This window comes from Haliotis cracherodii, unplaced genomic scaffold (genome assembly GCF_022045235.1).
Source record: "Haliotis cracherodii isolate W230 unplaced genomic scaffold, xgHalCrac1.p SCAF_4, whole genome shotgun sequence".
Classification (NCBI taxonomy): Eukaryota; Metazoa; Mollusca; class Gastropoda; order Lepetellida; family Haliotidae; genus Haliotis; species Haliotis cracherodii.
The window spans coordinates 20,371,160-20,386,818 of record NW_027266297.1 but is presented as its reverse complement, the minus strand read 5'-3'; the positions used below and the strand labels follow the sequence as shown (position 1 = coordinate 20,386,818).

At 41.0% G+C, this 15,659-nt stretch overlaps 1 protein-coding gene across 5 annotated transcripts in view; it reads left to right on the top strand.

Moving 5' to 3' along the window:
• The window catches only part of LOC139478460 (uncharacterized), a 56,697-nt gene that overhangs the window by 24,929 nt on the left and 16,109 nt on the right, over positions 1-15,659 (top strand). For 3 of the 5 annotated variants that reach the window (XM_071260925.1, XM_071260923.1, XM_071260924.1), the window contains exon 2: positions 13,103-13,275. The exons of 1 other annotated variant lie outside the window; for it this stretch is intronic. In XM_071260925.1, the coding sequence (XP_071117026.1) occupies positions 13,174-13,275 (102 nt within the window). In that variant the 5' untranslated portion in view covers positions 13,103-13,173. Of the gene's footprint in view, positions 1-9,378; positions 9,464-13,102; positions 13,276-15,659 lie in introns of those variants that run through there. One more of the 5 variants, XM_071260927.1, reaches the window with a different exon arrangement.

The window sequence follows — 15,659 nt, the reverse complement described above, 5'->3', positions numbered from 1 at the left end:
GCAGCTTTTGTGGAACATTTGAGAACATTGTATAGATACAACGGTCCTCTTTGGACCAAGTGGTCGAATTAATCACCATTCTGTTCCACACAAATACCCTATTAGACTTTGTCCCGTTACTAACCATCCTTTCATGGCCAATCCACAAAATCGAACTGGCGCCTCCCCGTCAGTAACTCGTCCCACATGACCGATCCACCCCACCCCATTGAACTGAATCGAACTGACCCACATTGATGACTTTACCCGTTAGGACCGATGCACCCCACCCCACCCCATCGAACTGAACCAAATTGACCCACACTGACGCTTTTTCACCTGCTTGTAACTCGATCCAGCCCACCCCGACTTATTTCTACCCTATCCGGGAACCCCCGCACCAGGAAGTTACGGTTACCTCTTACCGTTATCAACACCACCTCTACCCCGCAGTCAGTATTCTACCTGTACATTATCTAATCAATGAATGCCATTGATCCTGAACCATGCCTGTGATACACTGCGATCTGGTCCGAAATCCTCTGCGGCAGGGCAAGCGTATTACTGAGCGTGTTTGGGATATCCGTGACAGTGGATTATTGACATTTTTATATTTGTGAGTTTCCATATTTACACCTGACTTGACGCACAACGAGTAACAAGTGTGTGTTTAGCTCACGGGTGATGAATTAGATACTGTGATAGAATGTTGTGTTTCTAGGTTCTTTTTTAAACGTATTTTGTATTTTGAATTTACAGTTACACCATGATGTGTATAACCATACCGTAGTGAGTGAGTGAGTTGGGTTTAACGCTGCTTTTAACAGTATTACAGTTATATCGCGGCGTGTCAGCTTAATGTGGGAGGAAAGCCCGAAGTGATGCAGGTCTCAGACGTTTACCACTTCGGTGAAACCCACGAGCACGGGTATGGTGCTGACAAACCTAGAAACATAATCGGGGCGAACCGGGATTCGAACCCACAATCATAGGTTTCTGGCAAGGAGTAGCCCTGAATCGTCCTCACAAATTATAAAGAAGATGTTATCCATAAAACAATTCATGCCTTTATGTACTTCCAAGTTCACAAAGCCTATCAAGAAAAAAATATAAACTTAGGGGCAAAAGAAACTATATCCGTCAGTCGATGTTGATTTTATCATATGTTTGATTTTCAATTGAAAATATCCTAAGATGACCCTTACTGCAGCACTCAAAGAATACCCTCTACAGGGTTTTATTTTATATAATATGTTTTGATTTGAAAGAGAATTCGAAGACTACACAACTGCTGATGGGTGTCTCAGACATCTTATCTTTAAAAAATAATAAGTGTGTGTGTGTGATGTGGTGGTAAATTAATTTTTTACCTTAGTCTTCATTGAAACAATTGTTTTATACAAAATTACCCAGCCAAAGATTACTTTCTTCAAACTGTTGCAGGAATGAGTGATGGTTATATGGTTATACAGGCATAATCAAATTTAACATTTAACAACAATTCTTTAAAATTTCAATTACATAAAAAACAAACTCGGTATACATTCGTTTGCCCCACAGTTTAGATAAAATGTGTAGAACTTTTTCTGACGAGTTCGTGCAGATAACAGATAACAATGATAACGAAACCGAACTCACGTCCCAATGATTTAATCCTGCAACAATTAATATTAGTCACAATTTATTTCGATCTCACCACGTGACCAACTATCTGTCCCATTACCGCTATGCCTGTCCGTGCCCACCCCTGCGTGTTATACCTTAGCGGGATCGTCTCTAAACAACAGTGAGTACATGACTTTAGCTAGGCCTGACGTTCTTTTTGGTTTTCGGAATTTTGGGTGAAAGTTTGTACAACTTTATCTTTACGACTGTCGGTAAGTCTGTGTTAAGGTATGGGAGTTACGATCATCTGGCACAACAGCATCCTAGTTAAGAGGTGAACTTTACTCGTATTTTGTTCTGGATCTGAATTTGTAGCCATGTGAGTGTTAGGTAAGTTGGACTCATCGTTTGACCCTATGTTACAGGGCCCCGTTCCACAAAGCGATCTTAGCACCACAACTGTCGTAAGTCAGTGTTAAAGAATGGGAGTTACGATCGACTTAGTGCTAAGATCGCTTTGTGGAACTGGGCCCTGATGTTTTGCAGTTTAACGTATTGTATTACACTATTAAAGAAAGAGAGTCTTCAGCCTTTACTGGAATATGTGCCGGGGAAACTCCCCGCTGCCTTGTGCGTTTCACTTGGCTTTAGGGGTTTCCTATTTTGCCGGAACTAACGGTACTTCTATCGCCCTTCTTTATGCTTACACAATCTTTAATCTCACCGTCACGATTTCTCTCATCATAACTCAGGCTTTAAAAACCCACTGTCATATTTGCACAATGTCTTTACAGCAATATCAACCAGCTGTGATTCGTGGACTCGTGACGCCATTCTGATCGGACATATCTAGTTCATTGCCGCTTTGTATCGGAGGTTTGCAAAGTGTTAGTGCTACACGTATTTGGTGGTGTGCTGTTTGTCCAGTCAGTGTTTGACCAGTCACTGCATGTCCGGTACGGATGACTGGTTGCCAGTCAGGCGATCTGCCATCGTCAGCGAAGCAGGAAGTGTTTGTTAACAACGGGTAAACAGTCCTACTCTGACGTTTGAGTGAGTGAGAATTGTTTTACGCCGTTTTAGCAATATCCGAGCAATATCACGGGGGGACCCAGGAAATGGGCTTCACACATTGTACCCATGTGGGGAATCGAACATGGATCTTCGGCGTGACGAGCGAACGCTTTAACCACTAGGCTACCCCACCGCCCCCGTTTGTTGAGTCTTCACTCTCGTGGACATGCACATTACATATCATCCTCGGAACCCAAGGGTTTATTATGCCCTACTGTTCCCCTCGGAGTAGATGCAAGACAAGGAGTGGGACACAGTTCCTGCGTTTTAAGTAAACTCACTGTCTGATTTGAGGTCTGTTAAAATGACGTTAAACTTGTGTCAGCTTTATCGCATTTATAGTATTAAGAGAGAGAGAGCTTGTTAGTCCGTCAACCTATTGACTTTGTCCGGATAAATTAATTTCCGGAATAACGAATCGTTGTCACAGAAGGGGCGGTGGGATAGCCTGTTCGCTCGTCGAAACGAAGGTTGGGTTGGATTCTTCTTGTGGGTACAGAGCCTGACGCCCATTTATCGTGTACCCCGCCGCGATATAGCTGGAATAGTGCTAGAATATACCCACTCACTCGTTGTTACGGGGAAATGTTATTTGTATGTTGTAGATGCTCTTGATAACTGTAAGGGTTTTCCAGATTAAGGGTGTCCGGATTTAGGAGGTTGAATATACTCACCGACAAAAGAAACGCGAATACCATATATGTTGGTTAATATATGATGGATTACTTATATTCAAGAGATATCAAATTGGTTTGATGCACAAACGAACATACCGGTGTGTTGTGTGAACCGACGCTCATGAAAGCATCACATGTGACGTCATAGATTCATGACACGCGATGCACCATTTGTGTCGTGCAGGATTAGCGTGTAAAGTTTGGAAATCACGTGCTGCATATCGTGATAAGAATAAAGAGTTTAAAGACAATCTGCGGTAACACTTGACTGATTGTTAGTTTTGTCATTAATTGGTACACATTGAAAACATCTCTTAACGTACATACTTCTCTATGGTTTCTTTTGGTGGCGAGTATATATGGATTTAACAGAATGTGTTGTTTGTGATAGTCACACAGAAAGTCACATGACTGATCACACAGGGCGAGATACATGTTGACATCGAACTAACTGATTATATCTTTCCTCCAAGTAAGCGACAGACAAAACATGTTTTGCTAGACCTCCCAGATTGCGTCGTAACCCCAATATACACGTGTATACTTGAGAATATACCCGTCACGAGGGCCTGTTATACCGTATGTTGTAATGACTATACAGTCTTGTTTACCTTTACTAAGTGCTATTTAACCCGTGAAGATTCGTGAAGTCTTCAGCAACCCATGCTTGCCGTATGAGGTAACTTCTGCTTGTCGTAAGAGGCGACTAACGGGATCGGGTTGTCAGGCTTGCCGACTTGGTTGATGCATGTCATCGTATCCTAATTGCGTGGATCAATGATCATGATGTCAATCACTGAATTGCCTGGTCCAGACTCGATTATTTACAGACCGCTGTCATATAGCTGGACTATTGGTGAGTGCGGCGTTAAGAAAGAAGCAAACAAACAAAGTGTAATTACAATGTTGTTTATTGAATTATTATGTTAAGACAATATATCTTGAAATCAGACTTCTTTTTTTTTCATTGTAGCTGTATACGTTGCGAGTCATAAAGGTTTGTTCCACAAAGCGAGCTTTGCGTTACGATTGTCGTAAATCTCATACTTTAACGTAATTACGATAGTCATAGTTCTAAAGTAGGATTGTGGAACGTGTACCTGTAGCAGTATGTGCCCATTAAATATTCTGCGATAGCGTCCCGTCAAATCGCCCGCCTCCGTGGTCTTGTGGAAGAGCGTCTTGGAGGAGACGTTAAAAGATGGCACTTGTTGTTACCCTGCCTGGCACTCAGCATTAACGGGATAAAACAAGGACTGGTTGGCTCAGAGTCAGCATACTACATGAATGAGTAGGGTGTACATGTTAAACTATGGCAGGTATCTCAATGGGCTATAACCAACATACGTCCGGACTAGTACAAGCAGCCACATTCACACACGTCCTTGTTTAAACCCGATTTCACCTCACCTCACCTCACCTCACCTCACCTCACCTCACCTCACCTCACCCAAGTGAAATCACCCGAATAACAAACGTCCAGATTAAGGAATCATCGACATTGCTCACGTCACGTTGTATTCATGCGAGAGTTCATAGTAGTTATCATCCGGAATGTAGGGTTTTCGGATTAACAGGGCCTGGAATCGCGAGATTTTACGATATTTGGAATTTACAGGAAACATGTTTATTTCTTGAATTAAGAATACATATATGTTACACAAAATTCCCCTCAGTTGGCACGCGTTTAAAAATACATCGCTCAACCAACATATGTCATTTTCATTTTGATGTCAATTCAATGCTATTTCAATCAGCAATTAGTGCGTATGTATTCCTCTCAGCTGTGCAGCTGGTGGGTGTCATAGCGCTTGTGCAGTCCGATATCACGAACAGCATACAGCACAGATACATCCAGTGTACGTGTTCTTGCTGCCCTTCAGATTACATCAGCGGTGTAACGGAGGTTGTGTTTGTTCGGGCCGGGTGCCAATTAAGATTAAACCCAGATATTTGCGTCATGGGTGTTAATTCGAAAAACACTATCGGAATAGTTCCATTGCTGACGCGAGTTACCCGCTCTAAACTGCATTTCTTTAACTCTGCTTATCAATAAGGTCGAAAACAGTCGGGAGATATCACTCTTGTAAGAATCGATAAATAAGAAGGTATTTGACAGCGCTTTTCATGGCATGTCAAATGGTCCTTCCTCGTTGTTTAATTACCCAGAAGGGTTCGTTGATTTCGTTAAAGAAATTTATGTGGTATGATATCTAAATTGAAATATTACCGTAAGAATATTCATCACGGCTTAGCCTGTGTTTGAACTATGTCAATAAAGCTGATATATCACCTTTAGCGTTATAAGAAACGTAGTATAAAAAATAGGCCTGACCTATTTCTGCAACCGACGTAATTTATCATCTTAGGATTTCTAATCATGAAATATATTGAATGCAGAGTAATAAATTCGCTTTCGCTTAAGGATCGTGACTTCCAAGACCTGTTGCTGAAAGTTTGTAAACATGTGCTTGGTGCTTTGAATCTGTATATATATGTGGGCTGGAGTATTAACATGCTCGTAAAACTTATATCAGCTTGTACACAACATATGTGTAGGGAGTGGAGTAGTGTAGGGGGTAGTGCGCTCGCTCAAATCGCTCGAGACCAGGTTCGATTCCCAACACAGGTGAATGTGTGAAACCTTTAATGCTGCAGACTTAGTCAGAAAATCACAGACCCATTCATTGATTCACACTAACACACGTCAGATCACGCCTTTGAACATGCTCGCTCATTCACTCACACATCCACTCATTCACGCTCTCACTCGTCGAACAGTTCCCCAGTCTCTCATTCATACATTCACATATTCTTTCATTCAAACACTCACGTATTATCTCATTCATACACTCACATATTCTCTCATTCACACACTCAGATATTTTCATTCATACACTCACAAATTCTCTCATTCACATACTCACATATCCTCTCATTTACACACTCACATATTCTCTCATTCACACACTCAGATATTTTCATTCATACACTCACAAATTCTCTCATTCACATACTCACATATCCTCTCATTCACACACTCACATATTCTCTCATTCACACACTCAGATATTTTCATTCATACACTCACAAATTCTCTCATTCACATACTCACATATCCTCTCATTTACACACTCACATATTCTCTCATTCACATACTCAGATATTTTCATTCATACACTCACAAATTCTCTCATTCACACACTCAGATATTCTCTCATTCACACACGAACATATTCTCTCATTCACACACGAACATATTCTCTCATTCACACACTCACATATACTCTCATTCATACACTCACATATTATCTCATTCATACACTCACATATTCTCTCATTCACACACTCAGATATTTTCATTCATACACTCACAAATTCTCTCATTCACATACTCACATATCCTCTCATTTACACACTCACATATTCTCTCATTCACACACTCAGATATTTTCATTCATACACTCACAAATTCTCTCATTCACATACTCACATATCCTCTCATTTACACACTCACATATTCTCTCATTCACATACTCAGATATTTTCATTCATACACTCACAAATTCTCTCATTCACACACTCACATATCCTCTCATTCACACACGAACATATTCTCTCATTCACACACTCACATATACTCTCATTCATACACTCACATATTTTCTCATTCACACACTCACATATTCTCTCATTCACACACTCACATATTCTATCATTCATACACTCACATATTCTCTCATTCATACACTCAGATATTCTCTCATTCATACACTCACATATTCTCTCATTCACATACTCACATATTCTATCATTCATACACGAACATATTCTCTCATTCACACACTCACATATCCTCTCATTCATACACTCACATATTTTCTCATTCACACACTCACATATTCTATCATTCATACACTCACATATTCTCTCATTCACACACTCAGATATTCTATCATTCACACACTCACACAATCTCTAATTCACACACTCACATATCCTCTCATTCACACACGAACATATTCTCTCATTCACACACTCACATATCCTCTCATTCATACACTCACATATTTTCTCATTCACACACTCACATATTCTATCATTCATACACTCACATATTCTCTCATTCACACACTCACATATTCTATCATTCACACACTCACATATTATATCATTCATACACTCACATATTTTCTCATTCACACACTCACATATTCTATCATTCATACACTCACAAATTCTCTCATTCACACACGAACATATTCTCTCATTCATACACTCACATATTCTCTCATTCATACACTCACATATTCTCTCATTCATACACTCACATATTCTCTCATTCACATACTCACATATTCTATCATGCATGCACTCACATATCCTCTCATTCACACACTCACATATTTTTCATTCACACAATCTCTCATTCACACACTCGCTCTCACTCCTACAACCGCATTCAATCATATGCACTCACTCACTCACTCTCCCACCCACTTCATTCACTAAAATCACTCACCTTCTCACACAGCCACTCACTCACTCCCGCACCTACTCACTCACTCACCTACTCGCTCGCTCACTCTTTGCCGCAACCTAGTGTCCCTGAATGGTTCTATGTGAAGTCTGTTTGACTACAAACCATCACGGCACTGAAGTGGTATACTACATATGTTTACCTTTATAATGCCTCAAAGTGAAATCGACCAATGAGAGCAGAACTACTAACCCCATATGAGCCCGTATACTGTCAGTAAGAATCTAAGACTGTTGTTACTGACCTAATATGAGACCGTATACCGTTAGTTACAGTCATTTTGGATTTTCCAACACCCACAAGAGATAATTAATATGAAATTCTGGTACAGAAAAATTCATTCGACACTGATTTGGGTTGTGTTTTTGTCATTAATTGTGACAAAACGGAGGTCACTGATTTACATATAGCAACGTCAAAGAACATAAAATTAGATTACGTCATACAAAAGAAACGTAACGCCAATGACGTCAGGTAGCAATCGAATAGATAGCAGCCCGTCGTAAGAGAAATTCAGGCTGCTATCACGTTTCAGTGACCCGCAGATTTCTGATAACATACGGGCATTTTTATGATAATTCTATCCATTTTAGGTATATTACTTGTTTAACTGTATTCCATTATGTATTCCATTGTAAACGTTTGTGTTTATATTAAGCTTGATATCGGAAACATATGTACTGGTCCCGTCATTTATACCGGTTGTAAGTGTCACGATTTTCATTCACGCATGACATGTGCGATAAAGATACTAGATCGTGTAAACTTTTCGGCATAATAAATACGTTATGGTGTCTTTGGTTGCCGTATACAGTGTCATATTAGATCTAGATTAGCAGAAAAATACTGGGCTTGGCTGACGGCAAACCATGGAGCTTTATCAATCGTTCATCATGACGACCGCCTCCGTGGTCTAGTGGTAGAGCATCCGCCCGGAGAGCGAAAGGTCCGGGTTTCGATCCCCGACCGCGTCATACCAAAAGACGTTAAAAGATGGTACTTGTTGTTACCCTGTCTGGCGCTCGGCATTACGGGGCTAAAACAAGGACTGGTCGGCTCAGAGTCAGTATACAGTGTCTGAGTGTGGTATTCATGTTAAACTGCGGCATGGTATCTCAGTGAGCTAGCACTATAAACGTTTAACCCAATTTCACCTCACCTCACCGTTCATCATGACAAATAGTTTTTTAAACGCTGTACGAAGTACCGCATTTAATTCAGTGAGTTCAACGAAAGTTGTGCGCTTACTTGGCGATTCCCATCGCCATTGTCCGGATCGATATTGAAAGTATCAATCATTTTGTGGAAAGAAGCGCTGACCCTGCCGAGCTAGCAGAGGGATGCGCGAGCGCTGTTGACGGGGCGAGCATCACTGATCGATGATGGTATATTGCAGCAGACGACACCTTATGCAGACGACAGAAACTTACTGACAATGTGAAACAAGGAAATATTTAAGAGGAATAAGTAGCAGACGACATTTAAACATTTTGGGGATCTCTACGAAGCTATGCCCTGATGAAATGATCGTGGCGGTGTAGGCTATACTGGAGACATTGTTATCAGACTGGACCTGGAGTCTAACAAGGTTAGTGGTAGTCACAGTCACTCGTAGCGCATCCTCTATGTAATCATGTCATTCATATGTAATATGGCATGGCCGTCAGTTTGTTGATGTGATCACGGAAGGAATCTCAAGCAGCTGGGTGAAATGCAGTGCCGATCTTCATGTAGTTAGCTGTAGATCACTGTGACTTGGTTTTGTAAATAGCTTCAGGAAAATTATACCTCTAGTTCCGGTGAACGGGTTTTATGAAGCGATATCTCATTCTTACTGGTATTTGGGAATGCGTAGACGGACAGCTGGATGAACAGTTGTTACTGTGGTGCTCTCGGTGTTGGGTGTAACTAACTCGGTCTGTTGTGATACTCTCCGTGTTGGTTGTAACTAACTCGGTCTGTTGTGATACTCTCCGTGTTGGTTGTAACTAACTAGGTCTGTTTCGATACTCTCCGTGTTGGTTGCAAGTAACTAGGTTAGTTGTGATGCTCATCTAACTAGGTCTGTTTCGATGCTCTTGGTGTTGATTGTAACTAACTAGATTAGTTGTGATGCTCATCTAACTAGGTCTGTTTCGATGCTGTTAGTGTTGATTGTTACTAACAGGGTCTGTTTCGATGCTCTTGGTGTTGATTGTAATTAACTAGGTTAGTTGTGATGCTCTTGGTGTTGGTTGTAACTAACTTGGTCTGTTATTGTGCTAACTAGGTTAGTTGTGATGATCAACTAACTAGGTCTGCTTCAATGCTGTTATTGTTGATTGGTCTGTTGTGATACTCAACTAGCTAGGTCTGTTGTGATGCTGACGAGGTTAGTTGTGATGCTTTATATTGTTTATTGTTACCAACGAGGTATAACATATTATACTGGACAACTTAGTGTCTTGGTAACTACCTGGGTTAAATGCAGCACTGAGATGATTAGGGTTAGTTTGATCTGACCAGATTTACTGTACTGAATGACTAGCCAGGGTTACTGTAATGCTCACTATCCAGGTTTACTGCTCTGCTAACTATTCAGGTTTACTGTAATGCTGACTAACCAGGTTTACTGTTATGTTAACTAACTAGGTTTACTGTTTATTTGTGTAAGTGTTATAGAACTAGGTTTACTGTAATACTAACTGACTATTTGTACTGAAACTCTTGAGATGATTATATTAGTGTCAGCGTATCATGGGTTATGTTAATGTTCCTAGAGGCCTAGAGATTGTGGGGCAGAAAAGGTAACAGACTGTGAGTCCTGGCTGATACGAGCATACCATCGTACCCCGACAGCGTGGGTCGTTTCTTGCGTTGGTTTACATTGCCTAGACTGGAATAGTTACAGACCACCATATTGGAACTGAATTATTACTGACTGCGGCTTTAAACAACATTCACTCTTTCACTTATTGTATATGGTACGTACTAACTAAAGTTAGTTAGCATTACAGTAAACCTGGTCAGTTTACGCGTTAAAACACATGCGGTCAAGCGAATTAAGATGGAAACTTGAGACATTTATGTGTTAGATAGTTCTTCAGACGCATACTACCTTAATACACGTTGTCCATACATGTAAATAACCCGTTAGAGTGGACGCCAACAGTCCGGCAACCCCTACTTCAAGGCGATTGCCGGCTATGTATGTATATATACAAAGGGACGTTACTCCGTGCAATAATACGGAAACCTGTTAATCTGGACGAGTTATCCGCGAACGGGCTCGAATCAAGAGGTTTCTCTGCATACATAGGAAAGACTTTTGCATTTTACGGCCTATTGTATGTCATGTCAATCTCCATGATGGTCAGACTGAAATTCAAATATAACCATGCATTGAACGTGTCTCATTGGTGAGTTAGTTTTGGCTTTGAATCGTATTTCATTAATGCCATGGCGTGTCAGTTTGTTGTGCGTTCCCAGGTGATACAGGTCTTCAGACGTTTGCCGCGGGTATGGTGCTGACAAACTTAGAAAGATAATCAGGGCGAACTGGGATTCGAACCCGCGAACATAGGCTTCTCGCAAGGACTTCGTCGCCGAAGACGACTGGGTCACTCTGCGTTCCCTCCTCCCTTCCTCTCCGTGAAGGCAACGAGTGTAAGTGTGTTTATTGTTCTAGGTAGGGTACGTGGCAAGTTTAATGTATTGCTGTTTAGCAAATGCAAATACTTGCACTGGGAGATTCAATTGCTACCATAGCAACGGAATGACTTCTGGTAAACCGGTGAGTAAGTCTGCATTGAAATAACGTCCCTTCTGTACATTGATAAGGTAATACAGATTAAATCGACAGCCTCATGTTTAATGTTGACTATCTCTAGAACGTGAATGGCAGTATATAAACCAATACTAATGATATACAGGTGCGTGCATTGAACAAAACACAGCTTTGCAATGACAGTTAAATAGGAAGACATGCAGTTATAATGGAAGTAAATGGTGGATGGTTCAAATGTTTGTCTGAATAAGGGTGCAACGGCCGCGTGATATGCAACGTGACCAATCTTACAGTCGTGTGTAATCCACACCCCAAGGCTATGAGAACTCACAACAGTACTGGGTGTGCGGTACCCCTACTGCTAAGTGTGTGTCATGGCTGATTCGTGATTACCGTGTCCGTGTAGAGAGTTCCATCAACAGAGCAGGTGGGTAACAGCTCAGTACGAAGGAAAACGACTTGAGCCGGGAATCACGGTACATTGCTTGATCAGAACACATATCATTTGGTATTATAATGTTAATATGGTAGTTGTTTCAACGAGTTAAAAGTTCTGTCAACCCCGGGTAGAACTTGTCGCAAAGCCACTCAAAATCGCTATGAAAAGTTACCTCCCTTGGTCGTGCCCGGATCCACCGATCGTCTGATTATGTCATGCACTGCTAAACAACGTCCCACTAACTGGTGACTATGATCCAACTATACTGTGTATTGAATTCTCAATTCCATACGTTCTATATCCTGTTCCGTTCCACTGTCTGCAGAGTTCGATCTGTGTCTCGCATCTTACACTGTCCAACTGACCCCAGTTGCCGCCATATATGTTACGGTTCTGACTGACAGATGGTACGGATTGCCAAGTCATTTTTCATGGGTTCGAATCTCTGGGTTGATTCTACGACCTCCTACGACCTCCTTCAGTCTCTCACTAAGCTGACACGTTGCGAGACAAGACAGCACTCAGTTGTTTGCTGCACATTTTGCACGATTCCACTCTCACTTTTACATTTCAAGACCACGACTCGTAAAAACGCATGCAATTCTTGCTGAAACATTATTTTGCTGTTTGTTTGTTTTGTTTGTTTGTTTGTTTGCTTGCTTGTTTAACGCCGCAATGGGCACTAATATTCCAGCTATATGACGGCGGCCTGTAAATCATCGAGTCCGGACCAGCAAACCCAGTGATTGATAGTGTGAACAAACGATCCACGCCGTCGGGGTACGATGACACGCCATCGACACGTCACCGAGCCCGACCACCCGATCGATTTGGTCGCCTCTTACGATCAGCATGGGTTGCTGGGGATCAATTCTAACCCGAAATAACCACGCGCCAAAGCATTTGCGCACTTTCATGCGGTGTTAAACTCAACTCACACCATCATTCTGATACCACTCACTCTTTCCTTTGACTTACCAGAATAACATGTCAATGTGACGCCATCTGACTCTGTGTTGCAGATAACTGAGCATGCTCCTCCCCACCACGTAACGCACAGCCCGAGTGACATCACCAACTATTAGCTAGCACAATGGGAAGTGGCGCGTCCAAAGAACCAAGTCGGCCGACCACGGTGGCGTCACAAGACGCCTCCGCCTCGTCCAGGCCGTCCACGTCATCCATGGGGGTCCAGGTCAGCACTTCCATAAAACCCACGTGACATTGCACCTCATTACAAGGTCGTATTGAAATTACAAGCTCAGAAAACCCGAAACAGCATCGACAGATTCTATCATTTCAGCCCCCCGTCGTAGCCCACTAGGTGTACATCTGACATTGTCGGATCAGCCTTAGCCACAGGAAGAGTTATAGTATATTTGAACTTAAAATGAGCAGGTATTAAGTAAGACACTCTCTCGATAGAAAGGCACGGTGTCAGGAATGAAATTCAGATATATCAGTAGCTTAATGCGTGCTTAATAGAGTGTTAATATCTCCAACACGTACACCACTAGAGCCATAATAGAAATGTGAACAAACAGAATTCAAACATGAATTTTTCTCGGATATAAGCTACATCCTAGCCTGCCCCAAAAGTATTAAGAAACCTTCAAGTTTCCAAATTTCAGGAGCTGAAAAGGACATCTGTCATGGCTGCTATGAGGGTATTGAGAGTGGCCATAGACATTTGACACGTAGCTATAACATAGGGCATTTTTGCTGACGACCTATAGCTATATTGAAGCGCTGGCATTGGTACATGACATTATATATGAGCTTTATGTAGGCTGTCGTCATAGAGCAGTAATGGACACGCGCATTATTCAAATATTTTTGTAAAAGCTGGGGTGAAGTTTGTGATCACAGATAAACGCAAAAATAAGTTGAAATCAATGTATCCTTAAAGCAATTTGTTTTTGTGTTATTTTGTTGATTTATACATAACAGTAACCATAAACAACCCCCACCAAGAAATTACTCCGCGTTTGACAGGACTCATCTGGCGTTGATTCCTCATTCAAGCACTGTTTCGTTACCTGCGGGAATATATAGCTCCTGGGCTTTTTGATCGTTTAGGTGAAATGTTCCCGTCTTAAACAGTTCTTTACCTGATAATTTCCTAAACCCATAAACGCGACCTTCCCACGCTCTCTCGTTACAGCGCTGACAACGCCCGCAAAGCGCTGAAGACTGTTTACAACAACAGTTACAGCAACCGTCACATTGTTTATTATTGATCCTAAGATACAATTCTGTTTCCATGAATATATCCCCTTGTTTAAGACCATTCGGCTGGGGTGAAATGGTTTAGTTGTAAATTATTAAAACGACGGCCTCTTAACTTAAATAATTGCACATGGAGCAAATTATACACGTACAGTTTAGTGCACGCCTCAGCATTGGATGTCCGAAAGCAAGCTCGGTAAGTTGTGTTTCTCAAAGTTTCAAACTTTGATTATAAAAAAGATCTAATGATAGATTTCGGGTAATAAATGGAGTCTTTGATAAGAATTGAGATGGTGTCACTTATCGCATTATTAATTTTATATCGTGCCAGAAGCACAAATGTTTACACAAGTGTATAAGTCACTCTTAGTGTGCCATGAATCGCAGTTACGCATGAAATTAATAGCTGTTTGATGTGGAGAGATTTGCAATATACACAGCGTAATCCACAGGTTTCTACATGAGACATGGTGAATACACTGAGGCTTACTTTATAAATGAGGTATTTCGAAAATATACAGATCACGTATTCCCCGATAAGCATCTTGGTCGCGTACAATCATTATGGACAAAACACTGTTTATTCGACATTGCATTTAACTTGCATTTGTTTTGAACGGGTTTAAATGTTGTTGTTTTATTTAAACATGGGGTTATTTCTCGAAAATGATCAAGGCTAGGAGACGGATAGTTATGTTAGTAACTGGACCAGTCAAACAAGACTGAATCATTGATATTTGTATCTATTTGTATGTGTATTTATAAACTTGTTCAATTCCGCAGTCTAAGGGATGGCTTGAGAATAAACCTGTAGTGCCACAAAAAATACCACAATAAATAAATAAATAAAAAATAAATAAATAAATAAATAAATAAATAAATAAATAAATAAATAAATAAATAAATAAATAAATAAATAAATGTTCGACTGCTCCTTTCAAAAGAAAAACAAATTGAAAGTAAGACATGTCTGTTTAGGCAGGGACGGTAGGGTAGTCTAGAGGTTAATGCGTTCGCTTGTCATGCTGAAGGCCCAGGTTCGATTCCTCGCATGGGTTACATTGTGTGACTATTACTAAAAGCGGCGTAAAACCCAACTCACTTATCCATCTTAAAGTAATTGTGTACTAAATACAATGTCGTCAGCACGTAGTAGTAATCAGTTTCACCCATCACGTTATAACGTCTGTTCAAGTCGTGTGAGGCGCTGCAATTAGCTGTGCAGAGTTGCGTCCCTTAGGTGTGACACACACATATGATCGTGGGTTCGAATCAAATCAAAGGTTATGTTTCTAGGTTTGATATCAACAAACCCGTGCTTGTGGGTTTCACAAAAGTGGTAAACGTCTA